Source organism: Emydura macquarii, unplaced genomic scaffold, assembly GCF_026122565.2.
Source record: "Emydura macquarii macquarii isolate MOO-44397 ecotype Brisbane River unplaced genomic scaffold, CSIRO-AGI_Emac_v2 contig_2365, whole genome shotgun sequence".
Taxonomy (NCBI): Eukaryota; Metazoa; Chordata; order Testudines; family Chelidae; genus Emydura; species Emydura macquarii.
The window spans coordinates 2,506,728-2,533,892 of record NW_027132502.1 but is presented as its reverse complement, the minus strand read 5'-3'; the positions used below and the strand labels follow the sequence as shown (position 1 = coordinate 2,533,892).

Sequence of the window (27,165 nt, the reverse complement as noted above, 5' to 3'; positions counted from 1 at the left end):
GCTCACATCCTGCTTCCTTTTTTGTTTATCTTGATACGACAAGCATCATGACAGAGTCTCGCCTGTACAGTGCGCGACACCTTTCACCCAGAAGGGTCTCGAAGCCTTCAGCTAACGGATTTAGTCGTCGCTGCAATTCAGCCACCGCTGGCGTGGAGCGCTGCATCGACGCTAAACAAGAGGTGAGGACAGCAGGTGACAACGAAGAAGGCCAGTTATGTTACCCAGATGAGACTTTGGCCAACTGGGGTTGTTTGCACCCTTACTTTTGCAAAAAAGTGCCCTGGACGCCTCAACACCCACAGAGGGATAGCACCTTGGTGTTGCATCTTGTCAGCATCTCTGAGCGCAGAGCTCCCCTTATCCCAATGCTGGGGGGCTGCAAATAACAAAAGGCCATTTCTGCATAGCTGCTGACACTTTCCTAATGCAGTGGAGTCGTTTGCAATGGGAAGTTCCCTGTAACCGTTCAGACTGCATGGCTGGGACCATGCGATGCATTGCTGCTGTGTTTTGTGTGAGTGGAGCAGCCTTTGCTTGACATCTGCCTGTACAATCTCATGTTTCCCCATTCAAACCCACGCCTTTCCTTTTCAAATAATGACTAATTACCTTTTGCTCTAGCAGCAGCAGATCTAAACAGCTGATCCCCTCTTACGAGCCCAGCCCCTCAGCAAGGATGAGTCTTCTGCATAACTTGTTAATGAGTTACCAAAGCGCGGAGAGCGTGCACTAGAAGAGGCTTCTAAAGGGGCTGGTGGGATCCCCCTCATTGGAGGCTTTTAAGAGCAGGTTAGAGAACACCTGTCAGGGATGGTCTAGGTTTACGTGGCCCTGCCTCAGGGAGGGGAGCCGGACTTGGTGACTTTTCGAGGTCCCTTCCAGCCCTCAATTGCTGTGATTCTGTGTCTGAAAACAAATTGTGATGAACCGGCTAGCATGTACCAGTGCCCTCTCTTGCACAGACTCAGAACTGCTCATTTCATGGCTATCCGTCTCGTACTGCTGATACCTGTAGATATTTTCTATAGGAGGATATACCTACCCCTCTAACTCATGGGACGGGGTATAGAGTGGGGCTAAGCAGACAGTGTTTCTGGCAGCAGGGGATGAGATTTCTGTTACTGCTGACGTATTCCCTCGACGGCCACGATTTGCGGCATCGGGATTCTCCTCTTTGCCCATGGATTTGTTTCAAGTGGATCCCTCCAAAAACGCCCACTTTTCAGAAATGGTCAGTCTGGGGCTAAGCACGCCCGAGATCGTTCAGCCCAAAGGAATTATTCTGGACTTCGTAGTGTGCCTAGACCAGTCTGAGATGCCTCAGGCAACAGAGTTAGTTACAAACTTCCTTAGGGAGACGAGTCCACAATCAAACTGATCTCACTGTCAGGATGGTTCTTGCCTTCAGAGGGGCAGCAAACAGTTTATTATGGTCATGCTTACAAGCTCTGCTTGATAGCTGCGCCCCTTTGTGCTAGGTGCTGTACGAATGCATAACCACGCAGTACCTGTTTCAAAGAGCCTGGAATTTAAATAGACAAACGATGGGAGAGGAAGCACGTGGCAAATCACACAGCAGGGGGCGAGTGCGAGAGCTAGGAATTGAAACCTTCTCCCCCGGGTCCTGTGCCACTGGGCCGGACCGCCTTGTAGATACAGTCAACATTCTCCACCCCTCCAACTTGAACAAACAAACGGATCTGTGTTTGCATCATGCCTGGGAGTCACCCGAGGAACTGGGGAGCTCACCAGACTGCGTCCCCGCCTCTGAGCCCTTCCTCAGCATGACTGGTTTGAAAGCAATCCCTTTCTCCCGTCGGAGCTGGTTTCACCACCCTGAAACTGGCCTCCGCCATGGTGCACCTGCGCCGTTGCTGGGAAGGAGGTGCTAAGTTTCTCAGCCCAGGTCAAGTCCCTGGGACACATTTTCTGGCAGCCCTGTGAATAAACCCACTAGGCCTGCCTTCCTTGGTCCCTGTTTTCACAGCAAGGCCACCTTCCCTCATACCTGCACACCACACACCGCACTTCTGAAACCCTTTCAATCACCGCAAACCAAATGGAGGAAACAACCCGTGCTCGTCAGCATCTTACGAACATTCACACCGCAGCAGGGATTGGACAGTTACAGCCTCGATACAGCTAGGTTAGAAGAAGGAGCTCATCAGGGCCCGACCCTACAACCCTGCTCACACAAGCGGGCCTTACAGGCGTGCTCTAATGCAGTGGTTCTCAACCTTTCCAGACGACTGGACCCCTGTCAGGAGTCTGAATTGTCTTGTGTACTCCAAATTTCACCTCACTTAAAAAATGACTTGCTTACAAACTCAGACATAAAAATACAAGAGTGTCACAGCCCGCTACTACTGAGCAATGGCTTGCTGTCTCATTTTTACCGTAGACTTATAAAATACATTGATTGGAATATAAATATTGTACTGACATTTCAGAGTCATCCTTGAGTCCGTTTTTTACTTGTGAGCCGTGTCTGAAGCATGTAACTTAGCTGAGTGGGACCCCGGGCAGTTGCCCTGCCTGCCATCCCCTAATGCTGGCTCTGCACTTGTAACCCCCTAAATCCATCCTGTGACCCCAAGTTGAGAAACACTGATCTAGATGAGTTAACGTACCCCCCTGAAAGACCTCCGAGTACCCCCAGGCATACAGGTACCCCTGCTTGAGAACCACTGGTCTCATTAATTGCCTAATTAAAGCTTTCCTGTTCGGGCCCTTATTCTGGAACGTATAATAGGTGCAGATAAAGGTCATTACATACACAGCATTTGTGAATAAACTTGGACAGGAGGTGACGGTGGGGAGGACCGTCAAGGTAGATTTCAAGCCCTGCGGACCTGCCCTGCAGAGATGCTAAAGATCCCCGTGTCATTTGTAGGTGATGGAAGTTTGCCCTGCTCTCCTGTCCCTTACCAGATTGTTGTTCCTCTCACTGTGTTCCAACCAAGCGCCCGGCTGCTGTGCTGCCCCCCAGAGGTGGCTGCATTTCAGGGCTGACATGATCCCAGAAGCCAAATCCTGATGGTTTTCCCTGCACAAGCAGTCCTGTCAGCATTCCCATGGGTAGGGTGACCAGATGTCCCAATTTTATATGGGCAGTCCCGATATTCGGGGCTTTTTCTTATCTAGGTGCCTGTTACCCCCCATCCCCTCCCGATTTTGCATACTTGCTCTCTGGTCACCCTACCCCTGGGTCGGTGCTTTGGGTCCTGCAGGACAGAGAAAGGCGCACAAGGGCTGCCTGCAGGAAGGATGGTTTGGATGGGGACTATGGAGAGCTGTGGCTCTGCTACTGACTCCCATTGTGACCTTGGGCACGTCACTTAAGGTACGTCTCCAGTGGCACTAGGAGTCAGTCTCCCAGCCCAAGGTGACAGACTCCTGCTGGCATGCTCAAAATCGTGTGACCCTGGCAGCTCTGGTGGGGACTCGGGTTAGCCACCCAAGCTCAGACCCTGAGGCTTGTGGGGCGAACCTGAGCTCTGTGCAAGCTGCCACGTCCACACTGCTATTGGTGCTCTAGTCTGTCGAGCCGGTTTGGGAGGTTTGCTCCCAGCTGCTGCAGCGTGGACACCTCCAGCGTGTCTCGGGGATGGGCCTCTGTTGCCTGTCTATCAAAGGGAGCTAATAATTCCTCCTTTGTCTGTCTTGTGAACGGAGATTGCAAGCGCTCAAGGGAAAGGACTGGCTCTAAGGTGGATGTGCAGCTCTCTGGCCCTGGGAGCTCAGTCCTGGTTATCACTTCTAGGTGCAGGACACACGATTAACAACTCTTCCTATTGCTGCGCTGTGGATGCATTGCTGGGTGCAGACAGCAAACACTTTAACCCGTAAGCAGCCACCTGGTTATTGAGAGCCACAGAATCACTCTGTCTCTTTGGTGTTTACACCTTTAAAATATAAAGAGGCCCCCCCGGCTCCTGCCGCTCTTGACACAGCTGCGCTCCAAGCAGCCTGGCCCTCTTTCCCCGCAGGGTCTGCTGTGCGTTATGCAAAGCAGCGGCACAAGCCCTCCTAATTTCTGAGAAGTAATTTGAAAAGCAGGGCGCATTCGGTGCCTTTGTTTGCAAACATATTAACCATTTCCTGTTCCTGCCCCAGCTACTGCTGCCGCCAGCTGATCAAATATGTGCAAGTGGCTCCAGTTGAAGCTGGGGGGAAAAAGCAAAAAAAAGATCCTGAGAGATTTCTGCAGATTTCTATTCCTGAAACTGACATTCTCCAAGTCCTTCCGGGTCCTCCACGGGAGCTAAAAAGTATGCAGAAGCAGCTCTCCCCGTCGGGACCACTCTGTACACCAAGGCCCCCGGGTACCAGGAAAGTGCACCGTACACCGTGTCTTGGAGACAAGCAGTGCAGGTGCCAGCCCCGGTGGGTCCTAGGAACCACGCAGGCACCTGGCTAATGGAAAGGCTTGCAGAAGGGCTGGCAGGAAAGGGGGCAGGTGCGCCTGGTACAGAGGCTTAGCAGCTCCAAGGGAGCGACAGTGGTTCCTGCTGGGGTCCCTGGCACAGTCCAAGGCTCTTTAGGCCCAGTGCCTGCGGTGCCCCTTTCCAGTCCAGTCTCTATTCAAGCAAACAAGCATCGGTGGGTTTCCAAGCCAGGCTCAGTTCCTGTCTCTCGTTGGGGTCCCTCTGGTTCCCTGCCTAGCTGCTGCTGCTCCCCCACGCGTGCCGCACCCCTCTGCAGCCGGCGGTGATGTCCGGCCGTCGCAGCCTGGTCCCCAAGCAGCTCGGTGCGCAGCTTCTCGCCAGCTCCCCGCTGCCGGCTCCCACTCCCAAAGAGAGCCCAGGCGTTTTCCCTTTCCCTGGCCTGGGGGAAGGGCTGAGCAGAGCTGTAGTCCCCAGCTTTGCAGGTCCATCCCGCGGGCCTGCAGATTCCAGCTGTGACGGAGAACGTGTTGGGGGCAACGATGGCTGCATTTTTATCGGGCTTCACTGGTTTTGATGTTCCTTAAAAAACAGCCGGGACCTTTTTAGCTGCTCTGGGCTGATGCAGAGCCCATGGGCATGATGGCAGAGGGACCCATTCACAACAACGGGACTGTGAGCTTTGCATACGGGGAAATGGGGTGCAACAATTTCACAGAGAGCCTAGGGCAGGGCCTGATCCAACGCCAGCCACGTCAGTGGGAGGCTTCCCTGTGAGTTCCATGCAGGATGGATCGGGTCCCTTGAAGAAGGTGCATGTTTAACACTTTCCTTGCTGGAGGGGACTGACGGATGGCAGGCACTCGCTCTCCTAATGAGGGTTGGGGCTTCGGCATGTGGTCACAATTAGTGATCCAGATTAGTACAGAAATAATACAACAGCATCATCATTATCAGAGCATCACAGTGTATAGAATTGTCATCATAGCGATTTATCTATTGGCATGCGTGCATTGATCGCAATTTTTCAGACAGTTTTTGTTGCTGAAAAATGGCCTTTTTTGCAAAAAAATTGTTCGTTTTCTGAAAATTTGTCTTTTTTTTTGATGAAAACTGATTTTTTTTGTTTTGTTTTCATTTTTTGCGTCCCCCTCCTTTCCCCCTCTGCCCTCTATTCCCTTTTTTGCCATCTTTCAGAGTCCAAGTGAAAAAAAAAAGGAGGGAAATCGTGGGATGGGGTGAGGGGAAAGAGGAAGAACTGATAACTTCACATGTTCTGTAGTGAAAAGTTTTGGTAAAAAAAGTATAAACATTTTTGAAAAGAGCTTCTTTTTGAAAACTTCAAAATAAAAATGTTCTCAAACTTTGCTTTAATTTTTTGACCAGCTCCTTCCTTCCTTTCTTTCTTTCTTTGCTTTATATCGTGCCCATCCTGTAAAATATCTTAGCGCTTTACTGTTATCATCGGAGTCCAGCAACAATTCCATGCTTGTGGCTTAAGAAGAACTTCTGGTTAGCCAATTTTTAGATATCCAAATGTAGCAAAAACCATGTTTTTCACCCAGAGTTGGTTGTTAGTGTTTCAGAATGGAAGAGCTGGTAAGGCAAATTCTGATCTCAGTGGCACTGGTGTAAAACCTGGAGTTTTGATTTTAATGGAGTGACTCTGGGTTTAAATGCAGGGCTGCTAATTATTATTATTATTAATAATCATCAGAGCTGATTGTTTTAAGTTGGTGATGCATGTTGATGTGGCGTTGCATGAAAAGACAAACCATCATTTCAAAATACATATGAGAAGTGTCAAACAGCAATCAGACCTCTCCCGACGTTTTGGCCATGCAACAACTGGCTATTGCTCCAGCTTAGAGAGAGATTAGTTCATTAGGAAAGTTTGCCAGGAGTTCAGCAGGCTTTTAGCAGTTTCTGTTATGTACTGAATAGATGTGACATTACCAAAAATGTCAGGTATTTCTGAAAGGGAAAATAATGACATCTGCATGATAGTTATCAGAGCACTTTGGTAATAATACCTGGCTATTCGTGCACTATTTGCAGGGCTAGCATTTACCACATGAGCAATGTAGGCGTTTGTTTAAGCTCGCATGGATTGATTAAATATAGCTCTTTCCGGGCACTGCTGCAAAGCTGCGAGGTGCAAACGTGCGTCTGTATTATGGCTGCGTGGCATCTGGTCCAAACCCTTCTGGATGTTGGGTCTAGACACTGCACAGGGAATTGTACGTGGCCAGCCTCCCCTAGAGAGTGTGTTGCGCTTGTCCATTTCCCGTTGGGGTTTGCAAGAGAGGGAGACAAAAAACAGTGGAAGAAGTACGCTGATTACACTGCGCTTCAGGCCCCTTCCCTGTAAAACACAGGCAATGATCCTTGTCTGGCTCCTGGCAGCGGGGGCCAAAAGGCTACATTCCAAAATGCCTGTGAAGCATCGTGCAGCTGCTAGAGAAGGAAAAATTGGAAGGACCTTCATGGTGCCCCTGGGCTAAGCCCTCTGACCACGGAGCATTTCATGCAAAGGCCAAGGCTAGAACTCAGATCTTCCTGCGCGACACTGGCCACGGCCCCTTGCGGGGAAGGAGAATCCCTTTCAGCACTATGGGCCTATGACACACAGCTGAGCTGTTCTGATTCCAGCGAGTAGAGCAGCGCAGTAGCTCATGGTCTGATCGGAAGCTCACTGAAGTGTTTCCAGTGGCCTTGGGATAGGCCCAGAGTCACCAGGCAGTTTGTCAGATGATCCTATTCCTAATGGAAACACGTTTTGGTAGTAAAGGCACTTTTTGTTGCCTTGCAAACATGCTCGCCACGTGCTCGCCCCTCTCCCCCGTCCGCGGCTGTGCCTGCTGCTGCTCCGTCCCAACGGGCTCCATCTGATTTGTTAAAACTCAGGCCCCGTCTACACTAGTGAACTTACAGCAGCACAGCCGTCAGGAGCTCTCCCGTCAGCATAATAAAACCACCTCCACGAGCGGCGGTAGAACTCTCCTGCCGACATAGCGCTGTCCTCCCTGGCACAGCTGTCGGTGTAACTTGGGGTGTGGTTTTTTCACACCCCTGAGTGACACAAACGATACTGACAAAAGTGGCGGCGTAGACATGGCCTGAAAGGAGAAGAAGGTGCTTCTGGATGTTTAAATGAACCCCGGTTTCCAGCTCTGAGCAACAAGCAGGCAGAAAAGGAGGGCAAACAGACGACTCAGCACTAGGCCTCATTTGGTTATGATTTATTATTTACGTACTATATATCTTGACACCTCCCCTGTATTTCCTGTCTCAGTAATGGGTCAAATCCTGCCAGCTGCCAAGCGCCCTCGATGACCCCTGAGGATGCTCAGTGGCTCCCAGGAATCGCTCCACACCTTGCAGGATCTGGCCCAACCAGCAGCTAACTGCTGACATTGTTTTGTGCTTTTGTATGGCTTTGTTTCTGTAACTCAAAACTCTCATTAATTATGGGCCTCATCCAAAGCCCCTTGAGTCACGATTTCCAGTGACTCTAAAGGGAATCAGTCCCTAGTAATAGATGTTAACAGTAAAGACAATAATTAATAATGACGAGTTCTTAGTGCTTTCCTCCGTAGCTCTCAGAGCGCTTTACAAAGGTTTGTTATCCCCATTGTACAGATGGGGGAACCGAGGGACAGAGAGAAGGGACTTGGCCAGGATGACCCAGCAGGCCAGTGTCAGAGCTGGGAATAGAAATAAGCGGTCATTTTGTGTTCATGAAGCTGGACTTGTTAGATAAATGAAATGACTGCATCACTGGGAGGAATTTCAGAAAGAACATAACCATTGTCATGGGACATTAGGACTGGGGAAAGGGGCCAGCTGTCTATAGATCGTATGGACTCTCTGGAGCAACATGAGCTCACTGTAATGAAAAAGGAAATATTTATGCTGGAAAAAAGAGTGAACATGTTTCTGGATTTGCCCAGGCCAATCTGTTTGTCTTTTCTATTAATGAGATTTCCCAGAGCTTGGAGTAGAAGTTACTTATTTTTTCTGTAAAAACGCCTATCCTTTTGGCTGTAGATAAATATAGCACTGTGATGAAGAGAGGCATGGGCCAGTCAATTAACTGCTCATTTAGGACTCTGAAGACATGTTGTATATAGGTCACATCAGCTGCATTTCTAAACAAACGGCAGCCTGCTACACAAACCATACGGGTTCTTCTTTGTAAGTAAATGTTGTCCTGGCTTCTAGGGCCACAGGGAATAAAAGAAAAACGCATTTAACAGCCCAGAGAATGAATTTTGCCTGAGTCCAATGGAACCCTAATGTCAAAAACTCCGAGTTCTGGTCTAAATTTAGAGGCTGTTATTTCTGAGTGGAGACAGCAGAGTTTCATCACCCCAGCCAAAAACAGTTCCCTCGCTCCTGGGTTTTAGAACATATGCTGGGAAGTTTGAACATACTTTCAACACATAGCTATAATGTCATGATGCAGGCACATTGCAGTATGTGGAGATGAAGCCATTTGGCCTGTAAATGCCTAATAATTATATGAGATACTACGTAATCATTTGTAATTCTGGAGCATCTTGCATCTAAATAAACCCCACCGCCTCCATTGAAGGCAGGAGGCTATTACCTCCATTTTACAGGTGGTGAAACTGAGGCATAGAGAGATTACACTGTGGAAGAGTCAGGAGTAGAACCGCATCTCCTAACCCCCAATCCTGGGCTTTGACCATGAGTCTGTCTTATCTCTGGTATTTAGTTACTAGAACTGGTTGAATTATTTGTTGTGAATAAGTTGTGGGATACATTTAGCCCTTTGTTTGTTTGCCAAGGATTCGCAAAAAGGTCCTGATTATGCAAATGTCTTTGCAATCCATAAATATCTATCGCCTAGATTGGCCCAACAATACCCGGACTGTGGAATGTTTGTGAACTTCAAGTGGTTCCTTGTTCATGATGTGTGACCGGTCGCTGACATCACATGGCATTGCTTCTCTGCGCCGGCCTGGCTGAGGCACGCTTTTAAACAGGAAAGTAACCAATAGTGACCAGCACACGCTCCTGTTTGCATGCGTCTGTGGGTGTCTGGATGCAAAGCAGTCATTTGCCCTCGTGTTGGTGTGAACAAAAATTCCTTCATGTGCATTAAGCGTCAATAAGCGCATAGAAAGATCAAGAGGCTGGTTGAAACAGCTGGTTCGAACTGGACAGGATATTGACCAGCACTGTCTGTGCTGGATTTGACCAGTTAGGTAGCGCCTTGCAGCGGGAAGGATCCCAAGCGCGTTTTACAAATGGGATTTTTGCATTAAAGCTATTTACTGGGTTGCAACAGGCCATCAGGATTTACAGATGGGTCCGAAAGGTTGAGAACCACTGCAGTAGCGCTCCAGGAGCAGTTTCGGGAAGCAGAATGTAGCTGCCCAAATTAAGAACTAGCCGGTGCCCCAGATACCACTTCTGCTCTGGCGTAAAATGCTGCGGGGTCGTGCATGGCTGCAGGGTTGCGGCTGACATCTCACCCAGATGGCGGCACAGGAAAAGCAGACGCAGTGGGGAAAGCTCTCAGGTGGGAGCGGGGTTTGACATTTCAAGCCCTTTTTTGGACTCTTTCCCCCCAGCCTCAGTATCTGATGCAGCCCCCTTCCCACGCCCTCCACAGACACACATTTGTGATCAAGGGCCTCGCGTTTGGTATGATCAGACTTTTTTCCACAGCTGGTGAAATGGAATCAAACAGGCCCGGTTGGAGTGGGTGGCAGCCGCATGGGGTGGTATTCAGCAGAAAGCCGGGGAGCCTGGCCTCTGATATGTCACAGTGGGGCAGGGACGTTTCTGCTCCGCACCAGAAAAGACGCCCTGGTAGCGGCATTCATTGCAGGGGGCTTTTCTTTCCAGGCATGCAGGAAAAGAAGACAAGAGAAAAATTAAGCGACGAGCAAGTATTGCCAAAGCAGAGAAAAGCTGCGGCTGGGGTGTTGTGGTGCGACTGTTTTGGGGACCGAGGGGATTGTGGAAGGACACTGCTCCAGGGGTGGGGGACAGGCAGAATGGGGTGCTGGAGAGCCAGCAAAGGGGCAGCGATTGCTGGAATCTTCAAGCGAGTGTGCTGGGATCAGGCCCAGATGAACCTGTTCTTGGGCCCTAGGCAAACATACACTTTTCCCAGCCAGGTTGGATGGAGAGCGAGCTCACCCCACACTCACCCCATAGTGGCGGCTCCCGTCCCATGGGACTGGCCTGGCTCCCTGCTCCAGGTGTCGGGACCTAGTGCGTGGGGTTCCGGCGCCGCTCAGGTTTGGCCTGGTCCCCATGCAGGCCCCGAGTGAGTGAGTGGCCTTGCGACCTAAGACGTCGCTAAGACCGTGCACATTGTCCACCTTTGGAACCCGTTTTCAAGTGCTCCTAAAAAGAAACCCCAAGCCCCAACCCCCTAGAAACCAAACACAGGCTGGGTTTTTGATGGAAATTTGCACACTTCCAAATTTTCCACCTCGCTTGGGTAGATGATAGAGAGAAGGAGCCTGTGGCTGGTGACGGACATTTCAAAAGAGCCAGATTTCCTCGCCTTTAAGTTCTATCTCAGAACACTGGCCCCCACCCAGTCTTGGCTCGAAACCCAGACCCCTAATGTAAAGGGTTTCCCTTCACCGTCAGAGCACCTCTTCCTGGCCAGGCACTGGGGAACAGCTCCGCCTGTGACGCCCCCGTCTGAGTCTCGGTTGTGCTGCGTCCCCTCTCGTGCTCCAGGAGTTTCAGTGCTGCCTCTTGGTGGCTTGGCCCTCCGGCCAGCTCACCATAGTTTTCCCTTTCTGGGATTTCAAAGTATGACTGGGCTGGACTGGTTGTGCAGGTATCGCTCCCAGCAGTCCTCCAGTCCAAGGCTCTGCCACTTTGTCAGTGACTGCTAGGGGAACTCCGGTCTGCCCAGTACTCTGGATTCCAGCCCAGGGACCCTACGATCTGCAGCCAACACCTGCTCCGTCCCAGATCTTGCTGCTCTTTCCCTGGACTGTTTCCTACACCGTTTCTATCACACTTCCTTATCCACCACCCTTCCCCCATCAGGGCCAGGATCCCATGGGGCTCTCCTTCCTCCCTCTCTAAGCCCAGAGAGTATCTGCAAGCTCCCACTCTGTAGCACCCTGCGACTGCACATTTATAATCCTTTCTCAACTTCTCCCCCCATTGGGGCGTCATCAGCAAATAAACCCTTGGGCCTCCCCGGAGGTGCGACTGTGAAGGTTAATTGGCCTCTTCTGGGCCCCCTTAACCCTTTCAGGGCTGATGTGGGGTGACCACCCCCTCAGACCACGGTTAGACTGACTCCAGCCCCAGATCTGAAATCTTCTCCTTTGTCCTGTCTCTAATTAGCCGACTGGCCCCTGTGCCATCTAGACCACCCTGGGGCTGCGTTTGAAGGCGGTCACCGAGCTAACCGCAGCGGCAAGGTTCATTTCTGCAAGCGCGGGAATTTACCAGATCACAATGACAAACAAGAACAAATCATGCATTTTCCCCTGAGGCTCTCTGAAGGTAACGAGTTCCACTCAAGAGATGCAGGAAGAACCATAGAACTGGGTGGTTGCATCATAGCTGATTTCCTATGCAAATGTTAGTCAGCGCAGCAGGCGCACACAGTCAAAGTGGGCTGAGGTGGAAAAGATCCATGTGCTAGAGGTCATCCGCCTAATCGTCTGTCATCGGTTTCTCTAAGGCCGCTCGCACTGTTCTGTCTCATTGTCCTCTGGCGCGCTTCCCTGCCAAACTGGCCTTACTGTTTTCTGTACACAGCTTCCTTGTGTGTTCAGGAAGCACCTTCTGTATATAAAACATACCGTCTGCCCTCTTCGTTTTAGACACGGCAGTTATAGTTTGGGAGGTAGGATGGCAGAAAGAGAAGGGCATCTTCAGGCTCTTGAATCTGAGCATAAGAACATAAGGGCGGCCACACTGGGGCAGACCCAGGGTCCATCTAACCCAGGATCCCGTCTTCCGACAGTGGCCAGTGCCGCGTGCTTCAGAGGGAGTGACCAGAACAGGTCATCATCGAGTGATTCATTCTGTCAGCCATTGATGGACCTAGCCTCCGTGAACGTATCTAGTTCTTTGTTGAGCACTAACTGGTACTCCTGTTGGCAGTCTCAGATCATGAAGATCTATCTATCTATCTATCTATCTGTCTATCGATCGATCTGTCTATCTGTCTGTCTATCCATCTGTCTGTCTGTCTGTCTATCTATCGATCTAATCTATCTATCTGTCTATCTATCTGTCTGTCTGTCTGTCTATCTATCGATCTAATCTATCTATCTGTCTGTCTATCTATCTGTCTGTCTGTCTGTCTATCTATCGATCTAATCTATCTATCTGTCTATCTATCTGTCTGTCTGTCTGTCTATCTATCGATCTAATCTATCTATCTGCCTGTCTATCTATCTGTCTGTCTGTCTGTCTATCTATCTGTCTGTCTCTCTCTCTCTTTCTCTCTCTATCTATCTCAAGCCATTGGCACTACTAATGCCCGTGTTGGGAATCTCAGCTGAGCAGCCGAGGCGTGAATGGACCCAGGGGATCGAGACGCCCTTTCCACCGCTAGACGTGGCCCCTGGCGGGCAAAGTCTGGGGAGAGCGGGTGGGGTGGTTTGGGGGAGCTTGGCTGCCCGTGATGGACTTGCTGTCAGGATAAACAGAGGACCTCCTGTCTCCGGGGCTGTCAGTCTGGGAGCTGCCAGCGGCCCTATCAAAAGTCAGCATCAGTAATACAGAGCTAAACGCTTCCCCAGCCACAAGCAGTGAACGCAGAGCAGTTTGCCTGTCAGGAGCGAGTGACGTCAAGAGTGTGGCGAAGGAAATGCAGCGCAGGGCCCCCTCCCCCTTCGCTTGTGGTCCCGTGCCCCAGACCCCTAACGTTCTGCTGATGCCGCTTTCTCTTCTGCGCTGGGTGCCTGGTGCGTGGGAACCTGGGCGCGGGGCGGGGGGGGGGGGGGGGCAGGGCTGGGCGCAGCTGTCGAGCTGCGCTGCGTTGGAGGAGGAGGGGCGGGGAGACGGGGGCAGGAGGCAGGCAGGGTTTCCCTCTCAAGCCGAGATGGGTACGTTTCATTTCCACTCCTGCTTCGGCTGCAGTCAGCCGCCCTGCAGCCCACGGGGGAACAGCGAGGCCGGGACGCCGGAGCCGCGCGGCACGAGGTGGCCTGGCCGGGACGCAGGCCCCCTGAGCGTCCTCCCGGCACGCAACACCGGCCTAGCAACTTGGATCCTGATTGGCGCAGCTCACGTGCAGGGAGGAAGTGGACCCCCCGGCGAGCTCCCGGCCCCTCGAAGGCGACGCCAGGGACCATGCGGGTTCTCGTGGCCGGCCTCTGTGTGGTGCTCCTGTCCTGCAGGCCGGCCCTGCTGCTTCCCCGGCTCGGTATGTATCTGAGCGGCGTGGCACGCTCGTCACGCTGCTGCTCGACAGAGATTGAGCTTGCGCTAGGCTCGGAGCTGAGCGAGCGGTGGAAATAGCCCTGGCGGCGAGAAGGCAGGAAAGCCAAATGCCGGGCCTGAAATGTCCAGGCCGCCAGGGCAGAGGAAGAGCACCCGGGATAGAAACGAAGGCAAACCTACGGCGTGGATGCAGGGCCCCGGTCTGGCCCCTGTTGCAGCGCCCATTTAGTTCCAAGGGAGCAGCCTGAGAATAGTGGAAGGGGGGTGGATAGTCCGGAGGGGTGCGTGTGTGTCTCTTGGGAGCTGCTTGACGTGTTATAGTATTAAAATGTGGGTTTGGCAAAACAGTTTGGAGCTTCCCCACCCCTGCCCCCTTAATTCGGGGCCTGATCTCTAGGGCTCAGGCCTTTAATCCGTTGTTGTTCAAGGGATCTTCTGAAAATGGAACAGGGCATGGTCCAGTACAGAGCCCGGGGCTGAGGGTCAGGATCCCCGGCATTGTGTGCCCGCTTTGCCCCTGACTTGACGTGCAGCCAAGTCACGTCCTGTCTCTGTGCCCCGGAGTTCCCATAAGTAAAAGGGGGTTAACGAGGTGTACCCACGTTTGTAAAGCACTTTCAGATCCATAGGTGACAAGCCCAGTCAAAATGCAATGCAAAACAAAAAAAGAAACAAAAAGAGGTGTCTGTAAGTGACCGGCACCTTGTGCTAAGGAAACAATAAAGATTCTGGCCTGAAAGTCACTGTCTGGCTTCTAGGATGAGCTAAGGACAAAAAAAAAGAAATCAAATCAACGCCGTGCGAAAGCACACAAGTCACATCTGGGAGAGCCAAAATGAACTGCAACCGGGACGAGTTTTTGGGTGGGTTCTAAATATGGTAAAAGGAGTTCTGGGAACGAGCAATTTCTGGATTTTGTTTTAGAACTAGAAAAAAACCACCCAAAAAACCCCTCTCGGGTTATAAGCTCCTCGGCGTGCTGCAGTCAGGGCAAACAGCTGCATTTTGTAAAAAGAAAACAACTTGCCTGGTATTTTCGAGGACAAGTCAAATAAAATCCAACCACGCGTGCATAAACTAACAAACATCACTGAGCGCAAAACCAAAAGAAACTCCTTTGCCGAATTATGAATGATTATTCCTATTACATGAGTATTATCGTAGCACTAGGGGCATCAGTCATGGACCAGCATCCCAGTGTGCTAAGTGCGGCCTAGACGCAGAGCAAAAAGACAGCCCTTGCCCCAAAGAGCTTATTATGGGAATCTGCAATGATTCCCCACTTGTCTCTGATCATTTTAATGTCCTTAGCCATTTTTTCTTCGCCTTGGCCAGGCCCTCTGCCACGTCACAACAGACTAAGTGTCTCTCTAATCTCACATCTCATAAGGAAGCCTCACAACTTCTGTAAACCATCAGAAGTCCCAATCTTGCATTCCTTTCCGACTTGAAATTTCCACGGAAGTTGAGGGAATTGTGTTCCAGAAGTCAGGGTTGGACCCAGGAGTTTTTGATCTTCTGCGTTGTTTAACAAAAAGGATTGATACGTTTATTAATCTCCGCGGTTTTCAAGGGGATTGTCGGTTCAGATCCCTGGCTCTTGTAACCTGTGAGAGAAGGGCCCTGTTACTGCTTTTTTTTTTAATGGGGAAATCAGAATGACATTAATTTAACGTCTGTGTCTCAAACTGTGTTAGTAGGGGGCTCAAATAAAAAATCTGGATTTAGATCTGGGTTTCAAACACGGCAGGCCAGGAGTGTTCAAACCCAGCTCTAATTGAGATTGACAGATAGATTGTGGAAAGTGTTTGAGAAGTTTATGATCAATAATTAACTATAATAATTGTGGGGTGGCCTGTGAACCCCTTACTCCCAGTGGTGAGCAGTTACCAACATGAATCGAGCCTCATTGGTTGGAGTCAATGGACGTAAAGCGTCCGCAGTCTGGCCTTGTCTTCAGAAACGCCTTGCTTCAGAAACGCCTTGCTTCCTCCAGTATTTTGCCAGTGATGCCCATAAGCAGCTGAAATGCAATAAGAAAATAGATCATGTCAGATATTAATGAAACATTGAAAGCAGAATGGCCGGGTTAGGAGGGTTAATGTTAATGTCCCCAGAGACGTGTTGCAAATGGCTGCAGCCCTGTACGCTCCTGTCGCCTCAATCCGAGCGATACCCACCAGCGCTCCCATCTGCGAGGAGGTGCCAGCCCTGATCTTGGCTCCCTGGTGTTTAATCTGCTGGGCATCCGTGCACGAGTGCTTCGAGCACGTTGCCCCGAGCCGTAGTTGGATATTTGGGAAACCCGTTTCTCCGAGTGCATTTCTTTAAGTACAGAATGTGGGGGGTGTCCCGGATCCACAGGGTGGGTGCTACGCCCCAGCTTTTAAATTGTCTCTTGGAGGCACCCCTTTCGTGTGCCAGCCCCCCCAGGGGCTCCCACTCTTCCTTCAGGGCTGGCCACGCTACCTCACTGCCTCCTTGACTGAGCTCCTGGACTCCAGCCCTCCTGATTCACATCATGGACTCCGTCCAGCGAGCCCAACTGAGACTCCTGGTAGGGACCTGCCCCCTCCTCTGGGATTAATGCACCTCGCCTAGTATGCGCAGTGACACCCAAGCAGCGTTTGACACTCCGATCTGTGTCGCCACTCAGGTTAGGGTTACCGTGCGTCCGGATTCTTCCCGGGCATTGCCTCTTTCTGGATGCTCTGCCCTCTCCCCGGGTGGATTTTTCAGCTAACAGGCAGACCTCCGGGATTTTTGTAGAGCGGACAGAAAAAGAGCTGACTGGTCCACTTCCCGATTGGTCCCTCCCTGCATCCACAGCTGATTACTCCCTTCCAGATGCCGGATCCCACCCCCCAAGGCCCCGGCTCCCAGCCCTGGGGAGGGGGAGAAGCCTTCAGGGTGGCGCTGACGGATGGCTCTCGCTGCGTCTCGGGTCTGCGCCAGCTGCCCTGCCACCGTAACAGGGAGTGACCCTGCCTTCCCACCTCAAAAGTGAGGCCCCACGTAACTCCTCCAGCACCCCCCAAATATCCCTCAGTACATACACATGCCTGCTCCAGCACCCCCAACTGTGCCTCCTGCCACTCACCCCCTCCCTGCCTCCAGCAGGGTCCACTTTTTGGGACCCTGAAACCTGGTAACCCTAACCCGGGTGAGCCTACATTTGGGCTAGATGGTCCCTGACACCAAGAATCACCGCGACATTCAAGTTACTGCCAGCCTCAAAGGACCCGTCACTTGCCCCAGGTCAGTTTCACCCCAGATGTCCCTCCAAAGATAACGTGTGTAGCCAATCCTACATTAAACTATATCAAGATTCATTAGGTAGGAAAAGGAAACAAGAGAGTTATTGACAAGGTTAAAGCAGGTAATAATAGATACACAACTGAGTTACGGTCTTAAGTTTCAAAAGCTTCTCTAATCAGCAAGCTTGCAATGTCCTTGAGGGCTACCCCAGGCACAGCACTGGGGATCTCTTGCTTGCGCCTAGAAACACAGGTGCTGGAACTAAGGGTGTTGGGGGGCCCTGCTGCACCCCTGGCTTGAAGTGGTTTCCATTCAATGCAGCGTTTCCAGTTGGGGTCAATGGCTCTCAGCGCCTCCCTCCCCCACTGTACAAATTGCCGAGCAACCTTTTCCCCCAGAGTGCAAGCAGCAGAGAGATCATCATCAGTTCCTCCTGTTGAGGTTTTGATCCCTCTCCTGCCATGTGCTTGGAGCTGCAAACTCAGCTGATGGGAGGAAATGTCTTGCATGGCTTCATGCAGGGCGGGCAGGGAAGAGCAGGAAAACTGTCCTTTTTAATGACACTCCTTGGGCAGGGCGTAACACCCGTTGCAGACCAGCACTTTACACTAGTTAATGTCTCTTCATTCCTGTCTGGTGATTGGAGGCTCACGGGATGGCTGCTCAAATATTCCCTTGCAATCTGGGGTACAGCTGTTATACGTGAGATTGATGCAGGCAGCGACTCACAAGCCTTCCATAAAGTCTAAACACCTTCTTATAACTCTCAGCCCTATTTTAACGATCCTAGCACACAGGTGAGCCAGACCGGGACCAGCTTTGTAGCTGTCAGGGTTGCCTTGAAGCGTGGGGACTCTGGCGTGAGCTGGCACCTGGCCTGCCAGCATCACAGAGAGTACCACCTCTTCCAGTCACCTCTCGGCCCTTCGCTCTCCAGGCATGGCCATGCTGAGTTTGGAGCCCCTTGTGCTCGGATGCCCAGCCGATAAACACTAGCCAAGATCCGAATGGGCACCTCCTGGCAGATGGGCACCCTGGTGGGTATCGCTCAAATTATAGGCGACGGGAGCGTCTGGGTCATCGATCGCTAGGTGTCAGTATTTTGGCCACTAGAATAGTCCATTGTCTTCTCGCATTTTCCACTGGCGATTCCTTTTCATGAGCCATGTAGTTTGTTCAGACAGCTTGGGGACCTCTACGCAGAGTCTGCCCTGAGAGACACCTTGAGCATTTCCCCCTTACTGGCGAGCGATGCAAAATAGAAGGGGAAACTGAGGCACACAGAGGCTTCATCAAAATATTACAAAAAATTCCCGCTTTGTCACAGGGGAGATCCCAGGGGGATGGAGCCTTCCACTGCTAGGCAACGAGTTCAAGCCGCAGGCCGGTCACTGTCTGCTAAGTGGCCTCAGGGAAAGGAGCTGGTGATCTGAGTCCAGGTCCCCGTGGGCACGTCTCCATGCCATGGCTGACACGGGCAGTCTCAGAGGAGTGGCTGGGGACCATACGTACCGTGATGGTTCCCTCCAGCGGTGTTCCCTCCAGGGCCGGGCACGTTAGACGGGCTGTTAACGATGGCTGGAGGGGCAGGTGGGGACCGTTAACACTTTCTCTAGTTAAAATGACATTTTTGGATGAGGAGGCCGATTGGCGTTGCTGGGGTTGCAGAGTCGCCCCCCTTCTGCTAGGCCCTACACAAATATTCAGTAAAAAAGATAATCTCTGCCCCAGACACTTCCCTGCCAAGGGTGACACGATGCAGCAGGCGGGTGAGGCAAGCCAGGTGACAGTAAGGGACATAGGCCAAGCTTTTCACAAGTGCCTAGCGATTTTGGGGGGCGGCGTCACGGGGTGACACTGGCCCTTTAAGGAGCAGGGCCAGTGCACCTGTTTGGGGCCAGCTGGGGCTAGAAGAGGAGGCCCGTGGGGCCCCGGGGTGAATCAGGGCTGAGAGTCTGTTTGGAAAGGGGGCAGACAAAGAACAGAGGTGGGCTACTCCCGGCGTGTGACTGCCGGAGTCCCCTGGGACGGCGGGTGACAGTCCTGGTGAAAGAGAGACCTGGGGAGACAGAGGCAGCAGGAGACAGGCTGGAGATGGGAGCTGCCAGAGGCTGCGTGTTTGGAACCGAGAGAAGGCAGGTGCGCAGCGGAGGAGGTAACCCACTGATGTCTCCAGGACTAGAGCGCTGGACCCAGAGGAACGGGGAGAGGGTGGGGGGAGTGAGGGGTGCTCGGCTGGGAGAGTTCCCCCTGGGAAGAGCAGCTTTGCACTCTAGTTAAAAGGACTGAGATCCCTGTCCTGGGACAGAGGAAAAGAAAAGGACTTGCAGAGGGTCCGGGCATGGTCCCAGGTGCTGGGCTGTGTGGCATAGGGCATTGAGGGATGAGACCTCTGGAGTTTTAATGACTGCTTACACGGTGTGTGGGAAATGGAGTGTTTGGAGCCTGTGGTTATGGACTTACCTGCATTGTGTTTTTAAATCATCTGTCCCCAAGGAAGGGTATTGTTGAAGCAAGAGTGCCTGGCGTAGAGCCCTTGGGTTACCTGAGGGGGAAACTGAGGCAGGTGTGCCTGTCATGCCGTGTTCCCGGGGTGAGGCTGCCTGATGACAGGCCCGGCGTAAGACATTTTAAGGATCTGATTCTCGGAGGGGGGTGCTCAGCACTTGAAAATCAGGTCTCTTGGTGGTGTCTGGAGCTGGGTGTCTAAAATAACTAGTCACTTTGAAAAGCCTTGCTCCTAATGGTCTGTGTATGATCTATAGCAGGGGTTCCCAATCAGTGGGAATCCCTGGGGGCCAAAAGTGGCCTGTGGGGTCTTGCAAAGTGGCTCTTTGCTCCCCTCCCGCTGGCTGCAGAAGGGAGCCGCTGCGTAAGGACCCAGGTGGAGCGCGTTGTTGCAGCCAGGGGGACGGGAGATCAGCGGGGAGGCAGCCTCCTCACCGAACTCCTTCCGTCTGGCTGCAGTGGGGGGATGTCGCTGCTGGTGGAGCAGCCAGGATCTACCAGGCTTGAGGAGGGGCCGGACTCTAAAAATCAGTGCCTTCCGGTTTGACCTGCACTTAGCAGGCCACCCACCGTGACTTAGCTGCCAGGCCATGTGCTTCAGTGAGTAGTGACAGCCCCTCGTCTACACTAGCGCTTGGTCTGTGAGTGTGTGACACACTGTGAGTCATTTGTAGGTGTCAAATAGTGACTGTAAAAATGAGCACAGCCGCATCCAAATGTTTACTTTACACATGTAGTGATTCGTCGTCCTTAATGGCGTCGACACCACTACATTTTTTCTGAGCTGGTAGACTGGTGGCCCTTCAGGGTTGTAAAAATGATATTTGTGGCTCTTGAGCTGAAAAGGTTGGGACCCACTGATCCACAGGGTCCACGGTCTCCCTCTTCGCACCCGTGAACCATCCCTTGCCTCAGCCCTGCGGCGAGGCTGTACGGCCATGCTGTACCCTGAATCTTCGCCCCAGCCCCTGCTGTTGACGTCAGTGGCAGTTCCACATGCCAGATGCAGACACGCTAGGACCCAGAGCCTTCAGGTGAAGTCATCAGTCTGTTGTTGCAGAGTTGGTTGTTTTGTTACCCACCCTCAGCTATACCCATTTCTACCCGCCCTGTAAATTGACTCTGCGTCAGTTTCACCCTCTGGCTCTGAGAGGCAAAATCAGCCACAGAAAGAATGACTAACCTGATATAAAAATAGACCCTAATTTTCATATGAGACATCTTGAAGTTCCTCTGTGGTCAAAGTGGGTGCAACCGAGAGCAGGATTTGGCCCCATATAAACATTTAATAGAACAGTTATTATCAGTGATTCAGTGTGAGTTCGTTAGTTAGCACCGATAATGGGCCAATCCTTTGCTGTGGCGATTCCATTGTTTTCAGTGGAGTTAGGCCAGCTGGGACTTTGTCTTTAGCGCTGTGCGGTACATACAGATAAAGAGTTCCCACTCCAGAAGGTAGACACAGCCAGCGGCTAAGATATATCTTTTCATTCAGGCAAAGGTCTGCAAAAGTGACTCATTTTGGGGGGTCTAATTTGACACAGTCAAGTGCTCCCCGCTCTTTGGGGAAGTTTTCGAGCACTCAGCCCCCAGAGATTTTCAGAACAGCCAGCTGCCAATGAAGCACGTACACGAGGGCAGGGTAAATTTCCCAGCCAGTGACTATCACTTAGACTCACTACACGTTTTTATCTCATAATGATAAGTCAGTATTCACGGAAGCAATTAATGACACACGTACTGCACTTTTCATCTTCCCCATGCGTTATGATACTCTTATATCAGTAGATCTCAAAGCACTTTAAAAAGGAGGCATTGTTATTCCCATTTCACAGATGAGGGAAACTGAGGCAAGTGACTTGCCCAGGCTCACCCAACCCGCCAGTGGCTGAGCCAGGGATACAACCCAGTCCCAGTCTAGTGCGCTACCCACTAGATCACACTGCCTCTCTGTGCACCCATGAGATAGGAGGTCGATGAGACAGGTGAAGCAGGGGCAGGGGTTGGATTTCCTTCTGTCTAAGGGGAGCCATGTTTGCTGCGCTGGAGCATACCCATGGTTAACAGTTTCTTGGGCTGTCAGATAGCACGTACATGGATCCTCCCTCTGCTTTTAGTGGTGGGGAATGGGAAAGGCCAGAGACCTTTATTCTTCTCATTTGTACTGCACCTTGTACGACGGGGCCCTGCTCCTTGACTGAAGCCCCTAGGCGCTACCACGATATCAATAAGAACCATTGTCCGTTTGTTCTGTGTTTGTAGGGGGCTCAGCACAGTGGGGTGCTGATTCAGCATGAGGGCTCCCGGATGCTATAATAACACAAAGAGCAAATAAATATTACTACTAGCTGGACAATGTGCCAGCGAGGCCCATCTGTGCACTGCCTGCTGCTGATCTCGGTCCTGTTCTTTGTTTCTTTTCTTTCTCTGAAACCCAGCGACGTTATCATTTCACCCACCGGAGTTATCCAGACCTGCAGGCGACACGGCCAACTTCTTCTGCAACATCTCCACCGTGAACTTCACTCTCTTTGAGTATAGTTTGAACTGGTACAAAATCCCAGCCAATTCCAACAAAAGCGAAAAATTTGCCGAGTCTAATGGGAACACACAAAAAATCAATGGGCAGAAGTTCCAGCTCAACAAGCATAACTCCATCGTCGAGATGCGGATTCTGAAGCTGCACAAGAATGACACGGGTGCCTACTATTGCGGGATGATAGCGTTCTCCTCCCCCAGTAAAGTGATAGAAAGCAACAAGTCACAGCTCACGGTTACAGGTTGGTTTTGAAGACACCATAATGAACAAGCTGGGATGGGTGTTTTCAGCTGCCCTCTGCCGGAGGGGCTCAGAGCAGCCCAGCTGTGTGTCAGAGACCCTGCCTTAGCTCAAATGGCTTGTGCTTTTGGAGCCGGAGAGGCTGTGCTCTGTCCTTGGTGCTGCGTCTGTGAAATGCGGGGAGGCTGAAGATTTATTCCAATGCTCAGCTGGCCTGTGGGCTGAGTGATATTTCCCAGCTAGCATCCTCCCCCTTCCCCCCTCCCCGCTGATACCCTGAAGAGCTCAGTTAGAATGCGCGCTTCCCAGCTGCTCATCAGTCAGCGTCTCTGGCTGTGGAACTTGCTGCTCTTGGTGGCCGTCCCGAGCCATAGCTTGCTGCTCCGCAGGGAAAGTGCCAGGCTGCCTCTTGCCAACCAATCTATTACGGTAGCACCCCAACCACACCAGGCACTATTACGTGCTTTCCTGGCCACCGTAAAAGTAGTCCTGGTCTCTGGTGTGACGTTTATAAATCACATGGCCACCTTTCCAGCCGCTGACCTGAATCAAGACCAAATCTGTGCGGGTGCAGCCCCGCTTGCTCTCGCTTTGGGTAACTGAAGGCATGTTGGTGGGTGCTTTCACACCAGTGGGTGAGAACTTGACCCGCATCAAGCACCCTGCGGTGCTGTATAAATAATAAACCATGGCATTTTGGCCAGGATCAACCACTCAGCCAGGGATATTTTCCTATTTCACTGTCCCACCCCAACTAATTATCTGCTGCTGCTGTAATTACCCGCGACCAGAGCTGCACATCTACCGACACCACAGTCAACAGGGGGACAGTCAAGTCCATAAACATCTAGCACAGTGCCTTTAAGTTGTAGGTTTTAGAAGCTGAAGGCTGACACCCCTGATGCCCTGATGCTTGTATTTATGCAGCTGTGATGCATTATAAAAAGGTACTGCAGATGGAATTTGAACTTCTGTAGATCTGAGATGCCTGGGACGAGCAGGGACTATTATTAATTATTATTATTATTTATTATTATGTATTATAGTAGCATCTAATGAGTCCCCATCATGGGCCAGATTCCCCATTGCGCTAGGCGCTGTACAAAAAGATGGTCCCTGCCCCAAAGAGCTCACTGTGCAAGAATGCAATATCATCACTATAGAGCTGGATGACACTTTTCAATCACATAGGTGGGATAGAAAGTGGCCTTTTTTAAAAAGGGCAAAACCTTGTGAAAAAACTTTTTTCACTGCTGATTTTGATCGAAAGCAGAGCAACTGTCACCGAAATAGTTATCGGCATTCTTTGGTTTGCCAAAACACGGGGTGGCTTTTTGGCTTTGCTGTTCACCACCTGCACGTTTTTCAGAAGACAAGGGCCCTTGGCCACGTCAGGAATCCTTCTGATTTAAAAATGTCATGCAAAATTTTGAAAAAGAAAATGAGAAAAGGGGCCTTTGAAACGGGAAATCTCTTCAACATTTCAATATGTTTTGTGAATTAAAAGAAAAAAGAGTCTAGCAGCTCCCATTCCCTTAGTCTGCGTGATGATGGGCCTCCCTAGCACACAGCGCAAGTGATGCTGACAGGCTGCTACTTACAGGGGTTACACCTGGATCTCCCAGGTCCATCCAGGGCTATTAGTCAAGGTGGTCAGGGATGCAACCCCATGCTCTGGGTGTTGGATGTGTCTTGGAGGCACAAGGTTGTGGGTTCAGCTGCTAGTAATGACTGACAGTATGGATTGAGTGGCCACCAGTTCATTACACAGTCTGACACTGGGCCAGATCCTCTTCCCGCTGACCCTTTTACCCAGAACCACCTAAGCGAGTGGAAGGGTGGGAGCTGTGTTATTTTAGGACGCATGTTCCGCCTTGCATTTGTTTTGACCAAATTAAGTAGAGGAGGGAGCTACCCATGGGGCCTGGACTGGGTGGCGCTGTGTGGATGAGACTCAGAGGCCGAGGCAGACAGGACTGGAAGAGACGTGTCGGGTCGAGGACGCGATTTGCTTTGCATCTGACAGAGACAGTAGAGTTTCTTCTTTTTATTCACAAATCCCTAGACGAAAGGAACACCACGACCATTCCCGGGGAGAGCGAGGAGTTAGACGAGGCGGGCGACTTTAAGGTGCCGCTCATCATCATCCTGAGCGTCGCGGGTGCCATGCTGCTCGTGTTGTTCGCCTACATGCTTTTCATCGTCACGCGCCGGCCAGCAGGTGCGTCGTGGTGGGGCGCGGGCGGCCCTGGCGGTCCACTGCCCTTCTCCCTCCGGCGCCTTCGGTTGGGGAAAGCCAGATCGAGCAGAGCTCCCCCTCTGGCCTGGAGAGAAAAACGCTGAGCACCTGCAACGCCCATCGAGCTCAGCGGGCCGAATGCCGGAGCCCGGCCGTGGTGTTTCTCTGGGAGTCGACAGTCCTCCGCGCCTCCTAGGACTGGGCCCCAAAGCGCTGACATTGCTCCTGTCCCCAACATTTCGCATTCGATGGGCCCAGCCGCAAGAAGCTCCCCCTGCCTGGAGCCCCCATGGGAAGGGCAGTCAGCCCCCAGCCCCTTACATGCCCGGCCGGCTCCCTGTCAGGGGTGGGTGGGGAACCGGCTGGCGGCAGTGCAGAGAGCAGGCTGAGTGGTCCCAAGGGAAGGTGCCTTGGGTGTTCCCCCACTACAGAGGGGCCGGGCCTCCCAGAGCTCCCCTCTGCATGTATCCACGGGCTGGCCCCTTTGCTAGCTAGGGACAACGCTGGCTGCTGGCGACCAGGAGCCAAGGGTGCAGCGTAGCCAGGGAGATGCTCAGCTGCTGCCGATTCCAGCCCCCCGGTCCCAGCAGAGCCTTTCTGGTCTGGCTAGCTGGGCTGGCTGCGGGGATGCAGGACCTCAGCGCCCTCAGAGACGCGCATGGGACAAGAACCTGAGTGGAGCAGAACAGGGGCTGGCCCCAATGCTCAGTTGCTCGTGATCAGGGCATAGTTCTCCGCACAGTGGGCCCCCGCTCTCTGAATGAGCCAAGTGAACGCCGGGTCCCCAGCCCCACACTCCGTGTGCCGGGGAAACTCCCACTGGCTTTGAGAGGAGCTTTGCCTGAGTGGGGACCCAGGTCTGGGTCTGCGGGCGCCCCCTCCAGTGGGATTGCAGGAAATGCTCGAGGGGTGGGGTGGGGTGGAGGCTGGGCAGCCGCACAGTCATTGATAGGCTTGCGGGAGGCTGAGCTACCTCTGACACCCACATCCCCCTGCGACGTTTGCTGCAGCCCAGCTCGGGTGCCCGGTCTAACCAAATGTGTTACTTTGCAGGGCTGCAGAAACCACAAAGTGAAAACGCACCATTGGTAAGTTCCCCATCACTCACGTTCCTGCTGTGCTGCTGTGGCGTGTCACGAGGTGTGAAACAAGCCGGGCTTGTCAGGTCTTTAGTGGGACGGGCCTGGATCACTGCCATGGCCACAGGCACAACGGCTCAATGCCATGACTCCTCGCCCATCCCCACAACCCCGTCGGATTCCTGCCAGGACCGGTGCGCCCGGGCACCTTCCACCAAATGCAGACAAATGAGAGCTGGGAAACAAACAGGCTGAAAGACTGGAAGATGCAGCCAAAGTTCTTTGCTTTGATATCGTTATTATCAATAATCATAATAATTGATTGGCTGTCTATTCATATGGCCGCTTTTATCCCAAAGTAACCCCCTAACACTCTGCACAGAGACAAACACTTCCCATACGGGTTGCTTGTGTGATGTCAGCGCTCAGCAACACCATAGCACCGTGAAGAATATGGCATTGGAAACAGCCAGGCGGAGAATGTAATTCTCTGAGCTGGAACTGGGCCGGGACAATTGGATTAACGTCCCTTCTTTTGATGAAAGGGCCACGGGCATGGGGACTTTGATTATCTGTCACGCCCAACAAGTGGTACCCGCAGCTCACGGTGTGTCCTAGCACCACCCAGACCTGGCTCTATGAAATCATTAGTACCTCCTATTCCTTGCAGACATCCCGTCCAGTTACTAGCCAGATCCAATCCTCTGAGTTTGTGGGTTTATAGCACAACGTGCTTTGATGCAGCCTTGCTGATTCCGTAGAATTGGGTTGCTCTGTAACAATGCCCTATAGTGAGAAACTAAAGAAACTCAATCTACTTAGTTGATCCAAGAGGCAGTTAAGAGGTAACATGGTCACGGGCTGTAAGTGCATGCACAGGGAAGAGATTTAATCTAGCAGGAACAGGCATGACGAGATGCAATGGTTGGAAGCGGAAGCTAGACCAATTCAGATTAGCTGCTAAGTGCACTTTTTAAATTCAGGGGAATTCACCACTGGAACCACTTACCCAGAGAGGTGGGGGAGTCTCCGTTTGGTGGAGTCTTTAAATCAAGACTGGGTGCCTTCTAAAAACACACACGCCTGCTCCAAGAGAAGTTCTGGGCTCAATGCAGGAATTACTGCGTGAGGGTCTGTAGCTATGCAGGAGGTTAGAATCAATGGTCCCAGTGGTCCGTTGTGGCCTTGAAAAGTATGAATCTGCGGGTGGGGGTGCATGGGCATAGAAGATCCAGTTGTGTGTGGATATGATTCTTGGTAGAAATGACCCCTCTTATTGTTGCGCTGCAGGAAGAAAAGCCCCCAGCGGTGACGGTCTACACTGTGGATTATGGGGTGTTGGAATTCCAGCAGGATGAGAACACAAAGACCCCAGAAGAGAGCTTCCCAGCTGACCAGACAGAATACGCCACCATCGTGTTCTCCGAAGAGAAGCCCGTAACCCCAGAAAGGGGGAAGAAAACTAAAAACCAGAGGGCCTGCCAAACCCGAATGCAGCCCTGA

At 51.9% G+C, this 27,165-nt stretch overlaps 1 protein-coding gene across 1 annotated transcript; it reads left to right on the top strand.

Annotated features, from left to right (window-relative positions):
• Positions 1-47: 47 nt before the first annotated feature.
• PDCD1 (programmed cell death 1) lies at positions 48-27,165 on the top strand. Its single transcript, XM_067561047.1, has 6 exons — positions 48-182; positions 13,497-13,782; positions 22,004-22,345; positions 24,410-24,565; positions 25,637-25,671; positions 26,953-27,165. Exons 1-6 carry the CDS (start codon positions 48-50, stop codon positions 27,163-27,165), a joined length of 1,167 nt encoding a protein of 388 aa, XP_067417148.1.